The sequence below is a fragment of the Dipteris shenzhenensis genome, chromosome 30 (assembly GCF_047967505.1).
Source record: "Dipteris shenzhenensis isolate YYH24624 ecotype China chromosome 30, Dip_SZ_1.0, whole genome shotgun sequence".
NCBI classification, from domain to species: Eukaryota; Viridiplantae; Streptophyta; class Polypodiopsida; order Gleicheniales; family Dipteridaceae; genus Dipteris; species Dipteris shenzhenensis.
This window is the reverse complement of record NC_141625.1, coordinates 24,749,504-24,768,484: the sequence shown is the minus strand read 5'-3', so window position 1 is coordinate 24,768,484 and position 18,981 is coordinate 24,749,504. Positions and strand designations below refer to the sequence as shown.

At 43.0% G+C, this 18,981-nt stretch overlaps 1 protein-coding gene across 1 annotated transcript in view; it reads right to left on the bottom strand.

The window, feature by feature from the left end:
* Positions 1–5,594: 5,594 nt before the first annotated feature.
* Positions 5,595–18,981, bottom strand: part of LOC147881878 (uncharacterized) — a 28,121-nt gene continuing 14,734 nt past the window's right edge. Inside the window, exons 4-8 of the mRNA XM_087401716.1 lie at positions 15,225–15,305; positions 15,069–15,132; positions 13,839–13,926; positions 6,122–6,206; positions 5,595–6,039 (exon numbers count right to left, since the gene is read on the bottom strand). Coding sequence (XP_087257842.1) covers positions 5,974–6,039; positions 6,122–6,206; positions 13,839–13,926; positions 15,069–15,132; positions 15,225–15,305 — 384 coding nt within the window. The 3' untranslated portion in view covers positions 5,595–5,973. The remainder of the gene's footprint in view (positions 6,040–6,121; positions 6,207–13,838; positions 13,927–15,068; positions 15,133–15,224; positions 15,306–18,981) is intronic.

Below are 18,981 nucleotides of genomic sequence, written 5' to 3'. Positions count from 1 at the left end.
AGATTTGTTTTTCAGAAGGGCACTAACATTGTGCTACCAAAAAGGAAAAGAGGGGGGGGGGAGGAAAAGGAAAAAGAGGAGGCCAGAGAGGGTTGAGGCCCTCACAAAACCCCCCAAAAGCTAGCTGTAAATAAATAGCAGGAAAAGAGAGCTCTCATCAAAGAAAAGAAGGCTCAGCCTTTAGAGACTGCTGCCAAGAGCAAAAAACATCTTACAACCAGGCGAGAAAGAAAGCTATTTTTGGGGCTACTCCCAGCTACAAGTACAATACAAGGAACAACTCAAAAAAGACCTTCAAAGACTATTGCCAAGAGGACAAAACATCCTACAACCAGCCAAGAAAGAAAGCTATCTTTGGGGCTACTCCTAGTTGCAAGTACAATACAAGGAACAACTCAAAAAAGACTGCCAGAGACACCTTAGGACTCCCCCAAAGAAAGTGACCTAAGGCGAAAGCACAGCCACCAATAGCTATTCCCACACCCAAAAATAGCTCAAAAACTGGGCCAGAGACCAACCACTTGTCAATCAAGGAACTACAAGTAGCAAGGGATGCTGCCAAAGACTAAGGTAGCAACTCCAAATTCCTCCAATACAGTTCTCACGTTTGCACTCAAACCTCCAAGGAACACTAAAAACTCATTTTTTAATTGACAAATCTTCTAATGTAAAGCTTGATAGCTTGATCATCATAGTAGACACTCTTTTTTATCATCCCGATATGGAATTATTTCAAGGTGACAAGTACGCAAATCCAAAATCAACATGTATAAGGGATTTAGTGGCAATACCTCTTAAAACATCCACCATGGGATTCCTATTATCTCCCCTTCAACCTGGACTAATTGATAGTATACCCCCAGGAAGTTATAGCTTTTTTCAAAAAAGGATACTCCTAGCAATATACGAATCCTTCAAAGTAAATAATAGTCATTATTAAGATGCCATAGAAAGCAAAGCTTGTATCCAATACCACTTGTAGTTTGTCTCTTATTCTCTCGAACACCTACTTATGGCCTTTAGAGTTTCCTACTTCCAAAATATGTTGGGTTTCTCCCTTGCTTTACTTTTTCTCTTGGAAAATACCTTTATCACCAAAAACTTTAGAGTATAGAGCTTTGCTTAGGAGGAGCTAGCACAAAGTCACAACTATTGCATTTTCGTAGTGTTAGCTCTTCCTTGCTTTCTTTTTTTGTGAAATGCCCCCCCCCCTCTTCCCCCTGGCATGCCCTTTGTTTTGTCGTTTGTTATGCTTTGGCAAACTTTGTCTCTCCCTCCTGCTCTTGCATGGTTTTAAACTCTCTATGTTGTGATCTTCTATCTATCTGTTGCATGCATAAAAGGCTTCTTTCTTTTGCAAGAACGTGAGCCTTTCATGCTACAGATCGATGAATCCTTGCTCTGATACCACTGCAATGGGAAACGCTTGTAGAACCTACAAATCCTTAGCAAACACAATAAATACTATACAAAAATGTGCAGAAACTTTCAAAACTCACAAACAAAAGAGACAAACCAAGCATGATGGGTTCAATCTCATCAGGAGTACCATGAATAGAAAGAGATCACAATACTTGGTAAATTTTAAAGTATCTTACTCAGGAATAGAAAGAGATCACAATACTTGGTAAATTTTAAAGTATCTTACTGAAGATGGTCAATGATTTGATGAAGAGAACTTGAAGGATTACCCTGCACTTGTTAAAGACTATTTCAAGGGAACACAGATGAACTCATCTGCTTCCTAATCTAGAAGGCATCAATGATGACATGATTTTTGTATTAGATAATAGTGGATCATTCGAGGGAATCTATTGATTACCCTAGGTCATTCTAGGAATCTAGAAATTACCCATGATTTTAATATTGTAATTGGCCAATCTGATATAATAATATGTGCACATATGCATTAGGTCCTAGGATGGGTAGGAAAGAGTAGTACTAGCATAGGTGTTGCATTAATCAATGTAGGCATAAAAGAGTCATAGGCTTAGGGGGCATGACAGGTTGTACCTTCTCACATCATTCATGATATGTTGTGTGAGCATTTGCATGCATATGTTTTGTGACTTGGAATGAGCAAGTAGGAAGAGTCTATCAAAAACATTACACTCATGTGGGCACTCCTTCTACCCCATTTTGGAGGGCCAATCCATCTAAATTTTTGCATCATATTTTGCACATGAGCATCTCGCATCTATGGTTGTGATAAATGTACACCATCTTCTTGATCCCTAACGAACATGTGCAATGCTAAAGAATGTGGCTTCATGTCCATAAGGACTATTCACACTCCAGATTTGTCCTAATTGTTTTCATGTTGTGACTGGTTTCTACGGGTATGCTCACTAGAATAGCATCCAACATTTTTTACTACTCTATTATGGAGCCAATATACCTTGTTTGACTTAAAAACATACCATATTACCTTGTTAAATCCCAACGTACACGACGTAATGCAAGAATCCCAAGCCATGCATCCTAAATTCTTTTGCATAGATTGACCTCACACTCCTTAACCATCTTGTTGTTGATGCTTACAATAATGAGTCAAACCATAGAGAGTGAGAACATAGTCACTGGTTTCCACCAATCAAGGGATGGGATTTATGTGAAGGATGTTGGAGTTCATGAAGAGTAGCATCAAGAAACATAGAATCAAGCCACATGAGCAAGAAACATACAATCAAGCCACATGAGTAAGAAAACCTTTGGAACACAATGACATTCCATGAGAGATACACCATTGATGGGAGTTAGCAAATACTTTCACTTTTAAAAAGGATCTAGAGAAGATATTTTGGTCTACTTTGAAGTGGTTCTTGAATCACTAGAAAAATTCAAGAATTCAAAATGATGGTTGAAGCTTAGTTTCATTGTAGATCAAATGTCTTCAATTTGATAATTGAGGAGAATATCCCTCAAGAGCGTCCATTGAGTTACATGAGCGGTCAAGACTTTTGTAAGAAGTTTCTTTGCCAAAGCATCAGCATCAAATTTAGTAATGCAACATAGTTGAGAGTGATATAGACTAGGTAAAAACAGGGCTTCGGGTTAGTTCAAACTCAAGGGCATTTAGCTGCCTATCGCTCCATAACCTACCACCCCCTCGGCATCATCATTTTGTTCAATAGGGTGCTACAAGCTCTCCAAGACTCACTTGAGTCCTTGGTGAGAAATTTTGAAACAATTCATGTAGCATACCACGAAGATGTCACCAAGAAGGAGGGGTAGGAAGCCATCTCCGTATTTAATGCCACCGCTCCCTCGCACATATTCCTCACCCAGATCCCACACACCCTACATATCCCACCCACCCCCCTCAGCAACCCACCAATCCCGTTCCGCCTCCTCTTCTCCACACAAACCTACCCGAATACGCCTTTAACAACTCCAGCACTAGACCACGAACACAGGACCTCCCAATCCATATCCTCCAATACTCATGTTGACCTCGCAGATGAAGCACTCAATACATTGCTATGGTCGACAATTCTAGTCCACAAGCAGATCGACCTTTCGCTCACAGAGAATGCAGAGGTGGACCCCATGCCAAATGTGGATGATGATATTCCTCCAACGGCCCCCTCCTCATTACCAGAAGATGTCCAATGGTGGCCCGACCTTCAATCCTTCTAGGACTTACCCGACAATGCCCTAATGCATCATTGGAAGACACAACTCAAAGGCTCCTGCCTTCATTTGTACGAAATAATGAAGGTTTGCCCCCTCACTACATCTATGATGGCCATCCATCCACTATCTGCCATGCTAGTAGCAGCCACTACTAGTCCATGTCGGACGTGATCCTCAGTCAACATGTTCCATGTGTGAACCCCACCTCCATCCTCAAAATCATAACCAGTAGGTAAGTCCAAAAGAATGAAATTAATGGACCACCATTCCTTCTTACCCATCTACATGTAGGCTCTCTTAGTGCTTGCACAACTAACCAAAAAAAATCATGGATCTGTGAGTACTAGTCATTCCTCTTCGCCATAGCAAAATCAACCCCCCATAGAGGTGTAATCTCTCACTAGGCATCCATACAATGGTAAGGATACTATTGTGTCATCTTCGACATGACTTACGTGTCATGGGGATCTTGGAGGAACGATGGAGGAATGCATTTTTATGTAAAGAAGCCACCACAAGGTTTGTATTATTTCAAGCAAGGCCCACAAGCTTGGTAGAGCAAAATTAGGAGTTGTTTTAGGCTGTAAAGTACCAAGGGATTACAAGGAGTGAACCAAACCATTGAGTATATGTAAAGATAGCTAGCTGTACATGCTCTCACAATCTGCTTTTCAAGCAACTACATGTGCCATAAGTTAGGATAATTATATAATATCAAGCAAATGATATGCTGACCTAGAGGTGCTATTCAATATTATGTCATTCCTCATGTGATTCTCAATATCCCATTCCTCATGTCATGCTTATCAAACAAGTCCTTGTTCCTATCATCAAAGCGTAATCTAATCTACTAATTGGCACTCTTACTCATCAGAGCTCTCATTACTAAACCACATACAAACAACACATCAAATATTGATTGGTCTACCCATTATGCACTTGTCAAGATGTCATTGCTTTTCTTGATTAGTGGTGGATGGTCATCACATAGATGGACATCTAATGTACAATTACTAGAGTAACAATTTTGAACCATCTAGACATGCCTCTGATCAAGATGTCACATAGATGGACATCTAATGTACAATTACTAGAGTAACAATTTTGAACCATCTAGACATGCCTCTAATCAAGATGTTGTGTGAGACCATTGCACTCTACACATTGCCTCGTATCTAATCTTTCATTCTTAGACTTTTGTTAATTTTAGTCTAGCGTAAGGGTTGTGCCCTTTGATGGTTGCCTGGACCCTTGCTAATTGCTTAAGTCGACTGCCATTTCGTGCTTTTGTTTGCAGATTGAAGGCTATTCTAAGCACGGTGTAAATCAACAATACAATTGTTTGAAAAAGAAAGTATTCAGTCAAAGGGAGATGAAACACTATTATGTGTAGATCTCATGCATTTCAGCTACGTAGCATGCTTCTAGTTGTATTTTGTTGTTTTAAAAGCAAACAATAAAAGAAAGAAAGCAATGAGGTTATGGAAAGCAATTACGTTCTTGGGCTCTTACCACTTTTGCCACCTTTAGATGAGTAGCATCGTTACTACTATGGTTTCTTCAAACCACCATTGAGGTTGGCCACCTACTTTTGGTGTCACAAGCCTTATTCCAAGCTAACTCTTGTAAACTTGGCCAATATACTTACACAAGCCCTTGAGTGTATGTGATTTCTAGGAACTTGTATTGCTCGAGTGCTCAACTCACACAAAGTCAACAAAGTTGTAATATACATGCATACTACATAGCTATGTCTTATGTGCATACATCCCCCCCCTTCTCCCCCTCTCACCTTCTAAAACAACATTGTGTCACTAATCTATGTTTTCCTCGCTTTGATCAGCTATAGGCACCCAGAGTCAATTGATGTAAGAAATGAAGGGAAATTTTGTTGGAGGGTAGGCATGCACTTGTAGGTACACAAATGGAATAAGATCACTCCAAGTCTAGTCCTCCCATAAAGCCCATAATTTGCTGATAAATAACTGCATCAATCTTTAAGGACTGCATTCACTGAATGTGTTTGAAGTTTTTGTTGCTCTATCAAAATAACAGTACACTAGTATAGGATCCACTGTAACCCAGGAACACATTAAAAGCTACAAAGCTGTTCAATCCCCATATGATACCATTTCTGTTCACCATGGAGTAACCAAATCAATTATATAGCTGATAAGACAGCCAGCTTAAAAACTTTGGGACATCTTCAAATTCATCTACTATTTTGGTGCATGCCTCATTTGATGATACAAATTTACAAAATATGGTATGATAAACAAGATCTTTACGAGTCGAGAATACCATAAATCTTTAGTCTTACAATTCGGTCCATGCAATTCAGTTTACAGATTCTCTATATGCCTGATTGGACACATAACTCGAAGTATGAAGGAAGCCCCATACCTGAAAACAGCATAGATCAAATTACAATCATCTTTAAGGAGAAAAAACGCTTTTCCAGTTGAATATCATATAGATACTTTACCTCTACATTTGCAACAGAAAATTCCATGGAGCTTGCCAAGCACTGATTCCCAAATGTATCACAAGATCCACTTGACCCATTCAACCTGTATCACACAGACAGAGTCAACTCTCTCTAGTTTTGTATGAATGTAAGAGCAACAATCTATTATCTATTTCATGGTGGTATCCAGTCCCATAGATCCTGAAGGGTCTCAAGCGGACTTTAAGACAGTCATATCATATCATCTCCCTCCCCCCCCCAACTCTCTCTCTCTCTCTCTCTCTCTCGTGAAGTTTCAAGACACTCAATCCTGCCTCAAAGTGCTTAACCACAAGCATCAGTTGAAGGGACACTCCATCTGGATTAATGAGGACCATACCGGAGTCAATATGCCCAAAAGCTCAAGGATTTGGAAAAAAATCAGAAAAGCAAAAAGAAGGTAAGCATGCATACATGAAAGATGGAAAGTCTGTAATTACAGAAAAAAGAAAGGGGGGAGGGAAACAAGCATAGGGACTCCAGACCATCAGGATCAAAACTTAGGAGGCTGAACCGTGGACAAAGTTTCCCACTGGAAGAGGAAATAGCTGAGACAGACATACTCACAATTTTGGAGACATGGAAACACGAGGGGAACACCTCCCCAGAGATTCTTCAATCTGGAATACAAAAACACACATAGGGGGACGAGGGTTTGGTGGGATAGCATGCTACATAAGAATGACATAGGAAAAAACAGCGAAAGTTGTAAAAGAGGACCCACACAAACACTACATATGGCTGGATATCATAGCAAAGCAGGGGAATATCAAAATGGCAGCACGTTATTTTGCACCCCCACAATCACCCATCTACAAAAACAACAGCAACATATCCTGCTTCAGGATTTAGAGAACACAATTATTCTAGCAGGAGACTCAATGCACGTACAGGATCAACGCAAGGCATCATAACAAGGGAGGGGGACAAACCCCATATGGGATGGACGAAGTGGAAGAAATAATGAAGAAAGAAGAAGATGGAAAAGGACATTAAATGATGTAGGGGAAATCACTCATATGGGAATGCAATACCTCACATTGTGTGGATGGTTTGGGCTATAAATATGCAATGGCACAAGAAACTTTCAAAACACAGGAGGGTACACATGCAAGACAGCCCAAGGGTCAAGTGTAGTCCATTATGTGGTCACAAACTCACATGCAAAGCACATGATTGATTACATCAAGATCGAGGAGTTGTCTCTTGAGTTAGACCATAGAGCAATGTCTAAAGGCATAATAGGGACAAGCAATGCTGGGAAAAACAGAACATTTATGCACACCTCAAGCTAAGAATGGACTACAAAAAAACATGTATGTATGAGAAGGAGATAGAGGCAGCAATGGCACAAGGGCAAATGCCTTCAACATGTCAAGAAATGAGTTAAGTCCGTAACAAATATGCTGCTGTCAACAGCTCAAATATGTTTCACTAAAAGCAAGGGAAGGAGTGCGGGAATGCCATGCAATCATTCGTACGACCAGGATTGCAAGGATGCAAAGAGCCTGGAAAGCAGCAAATCCAACAGAGGAGGATCACAAAGCTCGAATATATAGAAAGGTAGAAAAGCACAAATAAAGTATATATCTCAAAAGCAAGCAGCTTGAGAGCTTTGAGGAGCTGAAACAAGTTTTTCCAGAAACTACTATGCAACAAACCCCAAGAAAGGAAGGCGCAATTGGAAGACATAATACAGTTTGTCAAAAGCCTTTGTGAAAGAGATGGAGAAGAAAAGATCAACCACAACTATACTATCAAAGCAACAAATGGAATCATAATAGAGAAAGACATGGAAAACAGCCTGAAAAGGCTAGCCAATTGGAAAGCTCCAGACACACAAGGGCTAGTAGTAGAGATGTTAACTTAGGGAGGTGAGAAAACCAAGAAAATTCTTACAAAGCTTATGAATATGGCTGTAGAGGAGGGGTTTCTGTCAGATTGGCAGATAAGCAGGATTGTACCAATTCATAAGGGGGGAGATATCGGACAATCATGGTAAGTAGTCTAATGGCAAAGTTATATGGCACTATACTTGAGCAGAAAATCAGCAAATGGGTGGAGGAACAAGGAGTAAGGGCACCATCCCAGGCAAGGTTTTGCCCCAAACACTCGACGGTTGATCATCTGGTGCCATAATAGCTGCAACTGAAGGAGCCAAAGGCAAGAAAGAGGCTATATACTGCTGTTTTGTAGATTTCAAGAAAGCCTTTGACACAGTGCCGCATAAGAGGCTATGGGAAAGACTTGAAAAGCTCAAAGTTCCTCAAGAACTCAGCAAAGCCACATACAGATCAATATCTATAAGACAAAGGTACTGGTCATCAAGCCACCCTACCCTATCCTACTGGCTGAAACAGGTATGACACCTCTAGAAGGGGAAGAATTATGTCAATTCATGGCTTAGATCAACAAAGTTGAGAAGATGGACGCCAATAGGATACCACACAAGGCATGGAAGCTACATAGACAATGGGCTGGCACAGAGAGGAGATGAAGTCAATGGAGCCATCGGGTATAACAGTCATTGATATACCCAAAGATGCATGGGAAATAAGGGAGATTGTGACACAGAAAATGCTGCATAAACTCTGGCAAAACCCCGGAACAAAAAAGTAGTATTATAAGCAGGAACTCAATGGACAGCTATGGAATGCAGAAATACCTCAGGGAAGACATTTCAACATATAAAAGACATCTAATTTGCAAAATCAGAACTGTTCACATTATCTTGAGGTAAAGAGGGATAGATGGGCAAGACCTAGGATCCCCAGAGAGGAAAGAACCTGCAAAATGTGCCCCACAGAGGAGGTAGAAAATGAACAGCATGTACTCCTGAGATGTAGAGCCTACACACACATCAGAGAAGGCCATGGGGGCAGCAGAGATCTTAAAAATCTGCTGGAGCAGCCAGCCAAAAGCTAGGAAGCTACTTGAAGGAATTACCAGAGTGTCACAACAAAGTACTCGATCTAGCACACAAGCTAGCCCAACAAGTACTCAATACAGGACAAGTTTATAATGCTCTCTCTGACTGGATGTAAGGGATAACTATTAGTTGATAGTGATCGCCAGTCCCATAGATCCAGAAGGGTCTCACGTGGACTTTAATACAATCAAATCTTATCATCTCTCTCTCTCTCTCTCTCTCTCTCTCTCTCTCTCTCTCTCTCTCAATAACACACACAAACACGCGCGCGAGTCATTCCTCCAATCCGGCTGGATGACGGACAAGGAGATGCTTCCCATCAATGGGAAGAAAACATCTTAATGACAGACCCAGCAATGTCACAGACGATTTCCTATAGAGTTGTCTCCTCCACACATAGGAGCACATTGAGCATTGCACGAAATTCCTCTGTTACTCCCATCAAATCTGCCACTTTTCTAGAGTGCCTTCATGGCCGCTAGGGGGAGATGCTAACAGCCCTACCTCCTCGAGCTAGTACCGCAGTCAGCTCAGTGGACAGCCGCTGCCATCAGCACTGTATCCCATAGACTGCGCAGTGAGCTGGCACACTATACCCCCCTCAGCTGCTGACTGCACCTGCATATGCTGCAATGCCAGATCCGTTGAGGATGAGCACCCCATGCTACTCACCTGCACTGCCCACGAGGACATTACAGCCAGATTCCCACAGCTCTTCTCTGACTGCGCTGCAGCTGCACTTCAGCTGCAGCTTTCCACTCAACAAGGTTCTAGACACACCGGACCAGCTTGTTAGCAATAGGACGGACACTGCATCTCACATCCATGATCACACCCTTGCATGGGTAACCCCACATGTACAGCACGCTCACACTCTAGTTAAATCTCACAGATTGTGATTTTTTTGTATCCCTGCTGTTTCAGTCCCATAGGCCATATTTGGCCTCCATGGACGTTAATACCATCCTCATCATCATCGTTGTGTGTAACGCATAGGAGGTAAAGACAAAGAAGCATCTTTTGATGCAATGCTATGAGATCAGGGGAATGTATCACTATCTTTTCACCTATGGTTATAAAAATATGAGCAGTCATTGACTACCCCAATCAGAGACGTGCCACAATTGATTTGTGTATCAAGTAGTTTGTCCTACACCTGCTGCTCCCAACTCCTCCGCTTTGCTTTTGTTTTTCTTTTTCTCCACCTCCTACCCTGTCCAGCCTTCTTCCTTCCTACCCTTTCCCTCCCCTCCTGGTGTGCTCAATCCATGAGCAGCCTCGTGGGTTGTGAGCTTTCCACTCAGACATTCCTCTCTTCCCCATCTGCCCCACCGTTGGCCTCCTGCTTGCCGTTGCTCCCGGTCCAGCTATTGTAGGGGCCTGTGGAGGAGCCGCTGATGTTGCTCCTGCCCTCATGCCACCTGTGGTGTCCATCGCCCCCTCCACGGGCTGCACTGCTCCACCCACGATCTGCAAGGCAACAGGAGCAGTTCTCCTTCCTCTGGCTTCTCACAATGTCACTCCCGTTGGGCGCAGTAAAGGTGCCCTAGAACCAGTATCTTACCTGGTTTGGGCTCTATGCTGGGCCACTTCCCATCTTCATTTCTCCCCCTCCATCCATCACATCCTGTCCTTTCTACCTTTCACACCTTTTCCCCCCCCAGGTCCTGTCCCTTTTAAATAATAGTAATAATAATAAATGATTTAACCGTCCATCCTTTCCACCTTTTGCTCTTATGTCCTTTCCCACCTTCCTCTCTTCCATTCCCCCCTCCATCCTTTCCCACCTTTTGCTCATATGTCCTTTCCCACCTTCCTCTCTTCCATTCCCCTTCTTGTCCTCCATTCCCTACCTCCTTTCCCATCTTCCTTTCCTCCATTCCCTCCCACCTTTCTTTCCTCGATCCCCTCCCTACTTCACTCTCCCTTCTTCCCCTCCTTTCATTCCCTCCTTTCCCTTTTCTCTCTCTCTCTCTCCCTAGAGTCCTTCCTTTCCCCACACTTCATTCCTACCCCATCTTTTTCTGTCTCCTCCTCCGCCCTTCCTTCCCCTTCCCCTCTTTGTGGAGCAGCTTGTCTCTCATTAGCATCGTAGGTAAGGTGACATCTGTGTATCTGGCCAGAGGAGCTCAAATGGCAACATCCATGATTTCCACCACTTATCAAATCACGCTCTCACAAGAAGACAGTGCTCCTAAATCTAAATCTCACTAGAGTGTTCCATGTGATTAATGGCACTGCTGCCATTCACACTATAGTCCTATGGTGTTCGAGCCAATGGCATTAGTGCCTTCCACAACCATGATCCATGACAACCTTGACAATTGGAGAGTGGCACCATAACCATTCTAGCTAAGGTTTTCTCTATATGGCCAATCTCTCTCTCTCTCTCTCTTCCCTAATGTGTGCATAAACGGAGGGCTTTAGCCTCACTTCGCACCCGATCACACCAGCTGCAAATAGAAACAGGGGGATGGAAAAAGATGCCAAGGGAGAGTAGAATATGCCAACTATGTGATCAAGGTATGGTTGAAACAGAAGAACACATGGTAATGATATGCCCTCACTATGCACACATTAGGGAAGAGTTCAATCACCTCCTTGAGGGACATAACAAACTGGCTGATTTGCTGCATAAAGGGTCACCTTCAGCTTTAGGAACATTTGTGTATAAGCTCTTCAAGCATAGGAATCCACCTGAATCCTAGAAGGTGGTTTCTCTTTCCACCCTCCCATCTTCGGGAGGAGCTTTCATGTACTTGTGATATTGTATTGCTCAGGTCCCATAGGCCGGTTTTGGTCTTCAGAGGACGATAATATATTCTTCTTCTTCTTCTTCTTCTCTCTCTCTCTCTCTCTCTCTCTGTGCATATGGAACCCTTGACATATAGCCAATGTCCTAATATGCCTTGGGACACATATCCTTGCATAATCTAACATGATTAGCCAAAAGTGTAGAAACAAGTTTTGCATTTTGCATTTCAAACCTTTCCAATACCTTTTCAATGCACTCACTTTGAGACAATGTCATTTTCAATCTGAAGCGCTTGTGCTCCAACAGGTGAAGTTTGCAAGGCTCCTAGGATAGTGTCATGGTTGGTCATCTGGCCAAGGCCTACCCAAAGTTTGCTCGCCATCACGAGACAAGGGAGGGTGGTGAGTCGAGGCCACAACAACATGACCCCACCCAACATCCTTCTCCCTTACCACCACCATCACCACTACCACCATTTCCATGTTCCTCCAAGTATGTCCTGGATCTCAATCCAAAACTGGAGAAAGAGACGTTATGCAAAGAAGAGCTAAAGATGGAAGTAAGCATGGGAGCATATGGGGATACCTATGGAAACGAACCCCTCCCCTCCTCCGCAGGCTCTAAGTAGGGGACAGGGTGAGGAGATCCCCTTGGAGAACACCACCCAACCTTCAAGGAAACCATAGATATAGGACTGTAAGTAAAAAGATGCTTTGCTTTTGGAATTTCTTGCTATGAATTTGCAGGACCTTGCTTGACTTGGTTGGAACGTTATGTTCGGGTGCAAGGCTTGGAGATGGCAATAAGTGTTATTACTCATGACAAGATACAATATGGGTTTACTACAGAACATGGAGAGCATATGCCTATGACTACGAAATGTGTAATATCCATCGTCCTTAGCTTTTAAATCTATTTCTTGTCTTGAATGTAGATGCATTCCTCCATATTGATTTTCGTGCATACGATGAACAAGAGGCCTATGTTTTTCTTCTCGATGAGCAAGCCTTTGTTTCAAAAGCTAGCTACATGGCTAGAGAAAGACATGTGGACACACTATGTTCCAGAAGTAGAGAGGACAATGTTCTCTTTGTCTTCTCGTTTGGGATGCACAGATGCTCATACTTTGCTTCTTGCATCTTAACTTTGTTGTGTGCCCCAGGAGGGTTGTCGTTGGAGATGGGATGTGGTACTACGCCTCTAATGTGAGCATGCTAGGTTTTTGATCGCTCTTGCTTTTCTCTTGATGTTGATGATAGTGTGGTTAAAGGTATTATGGACCCGTTGCTACATGCACAAAGTAGGAGATATGCTACGCTGGAGCATGAGCATGCAGCTATTGGTGGAAATATTTATGCCATTAACCCTATCAATAATCCTTTTGATACTAGTGAGATAGTTACTTTGGACACACACACACACACACACGGGCGGGCGTGTGCACGCACACGTACACACACACACCATAAAGCTCTCATATCATTGTATCAATTGAACTTCCGCATAGTCTTTAAAACATCATCAGTTTTTCTTTTATCAAAGTTAGAATTGTGTTGCAAGTTTGCTTCTTTAACTCATTGTGCTTTGAATTCGATGGCTTAATATAGTGTTTTACCAGGCTCACAATTGTGATTGCCCTCTCCAAGAAGACAAGGTCACATCAAGAAAATGCTAAAGGTAGCCTCAGACCTTATTAGTATGGCCATTTCTCTCTAGAATTAAACAACCTCAAATACACCTAGCAAATGAATGTGTTAGTTTATTGCACCTATCTCCCTTGTCTATGCAAAAACTATATGAGCATTCATCTATTAAGGATATCCATTTCTACTACAAGCAGAATAGCACAGAATAAGCCTTCAATTTCCACAAAAAGGACCAATTCATCTTAACCCTTAGATACAAAGTTCACGTTAAGTGTTGTTCCTAAACATCCTCGAAAAGTGAATAGCAATTTTCAAGGATACTTTGTGTCATTCAAAACATGCATTGCAATGCCATATTCCACTCACAAATCCTCATCGAGATGAAGGGCGAAATGGCTGCCTCCTCCAAATGATATTGCATCATTCATGCACAAAAAGTAATACCTGTTTGCACCTGGACCCCACAGTTTGGTTTTTAAAAATAGGCTTTTTTGTTATAAAACAAAGCATGTAAAGAGACACTTCAAAGGTTAGGAATCCTCCCTCTGAAAGTATGCATTGAACAAAAAACATTCCTTCATGGCTTACAAGAGATTTCCTACAGATTGACCACCTTAAATCAATTGACTACAAGGAAACCAACCTCCCAGGATTCCACCCTCTTTACATTTGGCTTTGATACTATACAAAAGCTGTGTGCTTACAAGGGACACACCTTGTTACACCGTTTATCTCCAACATGTTTGTTCCGTGAAGCTACCCACTTGACCCTCAGTAAGGTTCAATTATTCTTCGCTTAGATGCCCACACAAGCACCACATCATACAGCTTATCGCACACAAATAATGTTGTCTAGTCTACGTTAACTCAACTCCCTTCATGTCAAGATTGGGGGAATCCACTCCTGAACTAAATATCATTCTCCTTTGGCCTAGCCCTTCCCATATTGGCTTTCCTTTCTTTTATTCGTAAATCAATACCATGTGGGGGGGCAATGCAATAATGCAAAGCTACATCACCAAATACAAACACCTGTAGAGATCTGGTGCTTAAGTCATCGTAAGTGGGCAACACCATGCATCTACTCTAACCTGTAATTAAGACCGTTACCAAGTTCAATTACCAAAAACTTGAACAATATTTTCCTTGTAATTCCTGGCTTATAGCTTGACACACTCAAGCAACAATACAACAATACTAAGAGCAGAGAACCACATATATACAAGCCACCATAGTTTAAAACCAAGGGATGCATAAAATATTGGGCAATGTCCTCTGTGAGACTTTTCAGCTGCAATCAAAACTGAGAGCAGAGAACCGTATATGTGGAAGACACTGTAATTAACACCCTAGAGATGCACAAAATATTTTACATGTCTTTTCATATATTCTTCAACTCCAATGATTGTTTAGCCCTAACAGACCTTTGCCAAAAATATCTGCCACAACACTAAGAACATGTTCTAGTCTAAATATGGATTATCAAAAACTTGCAATCTTCACACAAATAACTATCTAGCTCAATCAACACAAATAGCTGCAAGATAGAAGTTAAGACTTCGTTAAAGAGAACGTGAAATACATGCCCGAAAATACCTGTAGCCCTGAAAATTTGTGGTTTTCCATGAACATTTGTGAAAACAAACATATCATTTGTTCCCTGATGTAGCAGAGAAAACCCATGTTAGCATGTAAAGTATGCCGGTCTGCTTCACACTCCACCATATAATACTACGGTTTTAGATGTTAAACCTGAAACTTTCGTTTGGCTGTGGGCTTCAAAGGTGCTGTTACAAGGCCACCAAATGTAGCTCCGTGAAAATCCCCAGCAACCTAAAACAATCCTCAACAATGGAATAAATGGTGGCTGGTTACATCTCTATGAAAAAAGTCAGCATGCATACCACCTTTGTATAAAGACAGTGTACAAAAGCATTAAGAAGATAAGACAAACATGCCCTAGGAAACAAAACAAAAACCAAGTTTATTCGAAAGGACTCATTCTCCATCCAGCAACAAACAAAAAAGCTTGCTAACAACTACTTGAGATACTTATCAACCCTGTAGAATGCCTTGCCTAAAAGTTCAGTAATAAGGTAACACTTTCGCAAAGATGTGAAGAAAAACATTGCAAATTTTATATACCTTGTTAAGAATGTATCCAAATCCAGATTTTGCCCACAGACATTACAGATGGCAGGTTACCAACAGAGGCTTATGTTGAGGAGATCATTCTGAACAGTGCCAAGGAGATGGTTCATTTGATTCAGATGACGTCCAAGATTTTTATGCCATCCAACCAGTGAGGATGCTGCTCAGCCCACTGAAGGCCAGCATAACGATCAGGAAGGCTTATACGGATGCCTGCTGCTCATCTCTTTTGGAATACCCCTACAGATCTGTTCTCTACTTTTGTCCGATGTGAGAGGTAAACGTTTATTGTAATGCTCTCCAAAGAGTCATTGTTGGGAGAAGCCCTTTATATCTGATGTACATGCTCTTATGATTTAATACAAACCATCTATCTGTTGGAATGGTCACCTTCCCATCTGTGAGCCCCCATATGAGGAGAGCATGGGGGAGATAGACCTAGGGATGTATAGACTGCCACATGGGCAGAGAATGGGGGTGCCACATGGGCAGCACATGAGCTGTCATGTGGGCAGCGCAGCAGCCTGGCAGAGGCGCTTCAAGGGCTGTCTGTACGGGCTGGAACAGGCCTCGAATAGAGGCAAACAGGTGGCACTGACATCAGCAAGGGTGTGCAGACCCAGGACAGGTGGCACAACTGTACGGAGCAGGGCACGAGGCTGTACGGGGCTGGATGAGGCCTGTTGGAGCAGCAAAGAAGGCTGCCATTGTTGGATAAATTGATGTTTAGGGTACACTTATGGGCATGGTCATGTGGTGTGTGTGCCAGTGTGCTAGTGCTTGTGTAGGACATGGTGTGAGTGCTAAGTGAGCACCATGGTAGGTGTGTCAGGTGACTCATCAGTTATGTGTCACCCATCTAGGTGTGATTGAGATAAGTTAGGGACTTGGTGGCCAGTTTGATGGAGGACTTGTGGGTGTAACTGATGGAGACAATCAGGGAGATAATCAGGGATCTAGAGCCACCTACTCAGGGGCATTACACTATATGTAACTCTACTCATGAATGAAATCAACTTGTCAATGCTCTCATTTGCTCACTTGCTCATGCTCCATTTCTAACACAATTTCCCTTCATTTGCTTTTCATTCCATTACTCCTTGCCATGTCCCGTCATGTGGTATCAGAGCCATGGAAGCCACCCTCAGCCTGTGTGCCTTGAGCTCTTCTCCTCCATCCTTCCTTCTCCTTGGAAGGAACTCGTAGTTTGAGCTGCCTACCTGCAGCAGCCCGCTCTCTTTCTTCAGCCCGCCATCTTTGTGGAGGAAGTCCTCAGCCTGCGACATTCCTTCCAGCAACCTCTTCATGCTTCCGCTCCTACTGCTGGTCGCCATTCCACCCTGATTCCTCATCCTTGTGAGGCAGCATACATCCAAGAACAGCCCTGTTTCAGCTCCGCAGAGGTTCCAGCACCCATTACCACACGGTATCACGTTTTGCCTGGAGACAGCATCACCCATATTCAGCAAGCAGTAAACGATGTGAGTATTATGGACACGCTTGTACTTGCTTCTATGGAGCATATCCAATGGCGCGGTGAAACAACAATAGCTACGCACAGAGCTTTAGTTGCTTCAAGGATGGCAAAGACCCTAATAGAGAAACAAACACCAGGCTTTCCAAAAAAATCAAGATCCTAACAAATTCCGCAAACCATACTTAGGCTAACAGCAAAAGCATGCTATGATCATGCTTTTCTTTGCTTGAGTCAACCTCAGCATAGCAAGGACTCACCCCAATATTCCAAAGACACAATTACCAGATCAACCAAGAATAATGGATCTTCTTCCAAAGGGGTTTTTGCATCATGTACTCTTAAATTCAGTAGCGGGAGATAGACTATCCTCACTCTCTCTCCTGCTCAATACTAACTGCGACTACAAGATGATGCACTCAATACACAAGGTGATGCTGTGGATGTGAGTGAGAGAAACACAGGGAGAGAATGTAGCGGACCTCCGAAGAGGAAATAGATACAACTGAATAATGAATACCCAAAGGGCTGAATACAACTGTATAAAGGGGCTGAAACCCCCCCTGCAAAACTAGAAGACTAGACTACCTAGAGGAGGTGAATCCTCACTAGATCCTTGAAGAGGCTGAAGCTACCTTGCTGGTCTTGTTAAGCCAGGCAATCTCCAAACGCAGAAGCCAGGGCCAAACAAGTGGCCAGAAAGGCCAAAAATGGCCAACCATTACTGGCCGACCAGAACTGGCCGACCTGGAACTGGCCGACCAGCTGGCCGACCTCCTGGGTCAGGCCTCTAAAAGGCAGTAGCCCCCTGGCTACCAAATTACTTTTGGAACAGGCTGCTGCACACCTGCGCTCCAGCATCTCTACGTCCTTTGCCTCTACTCCTGCATCCTCTCCAGCTTCTCTGCCTCCTCTGCCTCTGCTCCTGCATCCTCTCCAGCTTCTCTACCTCCTCTGCCTCCGCTTCAGCATCTCCTCTGCCTCCGCTCCAGCAACTTCTCTGCCTCCTCTGCTTCCGCTCCATCATCCTCTCCTGCAGCTGCTCCAGATCAGCATCGACGTACTCCTCTATTGTTGCTGCCCTTCTTTGCAGATCTGCAGCAAACCTTTGCTCTTCTGGCAATAGGTTGCTGACCCAGATCTGGTTCAGTTCCAACTTGTGGAGCTAGTGCAGAGCCCACTTCAATTGACTGCTCTGGAGGACTGCTGTTCGCTCCCTCCACAGTTTCTTTTGCAGATATCTCTTCTCTTGTATTGAGTTCCTTAGGTGATATATATTTCTTCTTCAGCTATCTTTCGTCTTCAGTATTGTCTTATTTATCTCCAAGAACTTTCTTTATATGGTATCAGAGCAAGGTGTGCTTGCCGACACCTGAGCCTTGACCTGGAAAGCTTGGAAGATAGATCATCAACTGAAGATGTCTTCTCCTTCTTCCCCGAAGCGATCTCAGCCCGAATCAACCTCTATTCAACCACCACCCTCGTCATATGTCGAGAGAGAGTCTGCAAGGATCGAAGGTGATGAATACCTCTCCAAACTCTTGAAAGAATTTGCTGAATTTCAGAAATGGAAGGAACTGGAAGCAGGTACCCGCACACCCCAAGCTTCTTCTTCTCCACGGCTTTCTCCGATACGTCAACAAGGACCTCTATTCAACTCGGAAGAAGCGGAGCAACATTTCAAGTTTGGTGCCAACGAAGAACAAGTATACCCTGACGAAGAGGACAGGCCGGCATGAGGACAATGGGTTATTCGACAATGCCTATCCCACAAGAATCAGTGCAAGGTAGGTTGCCCTATCCCTTTGGTGCAAATTCGTCTGTTATGCAAGGCATAGGAATGAGTAATCACGAGGACACAGATCCATACATGCATGTGAACAC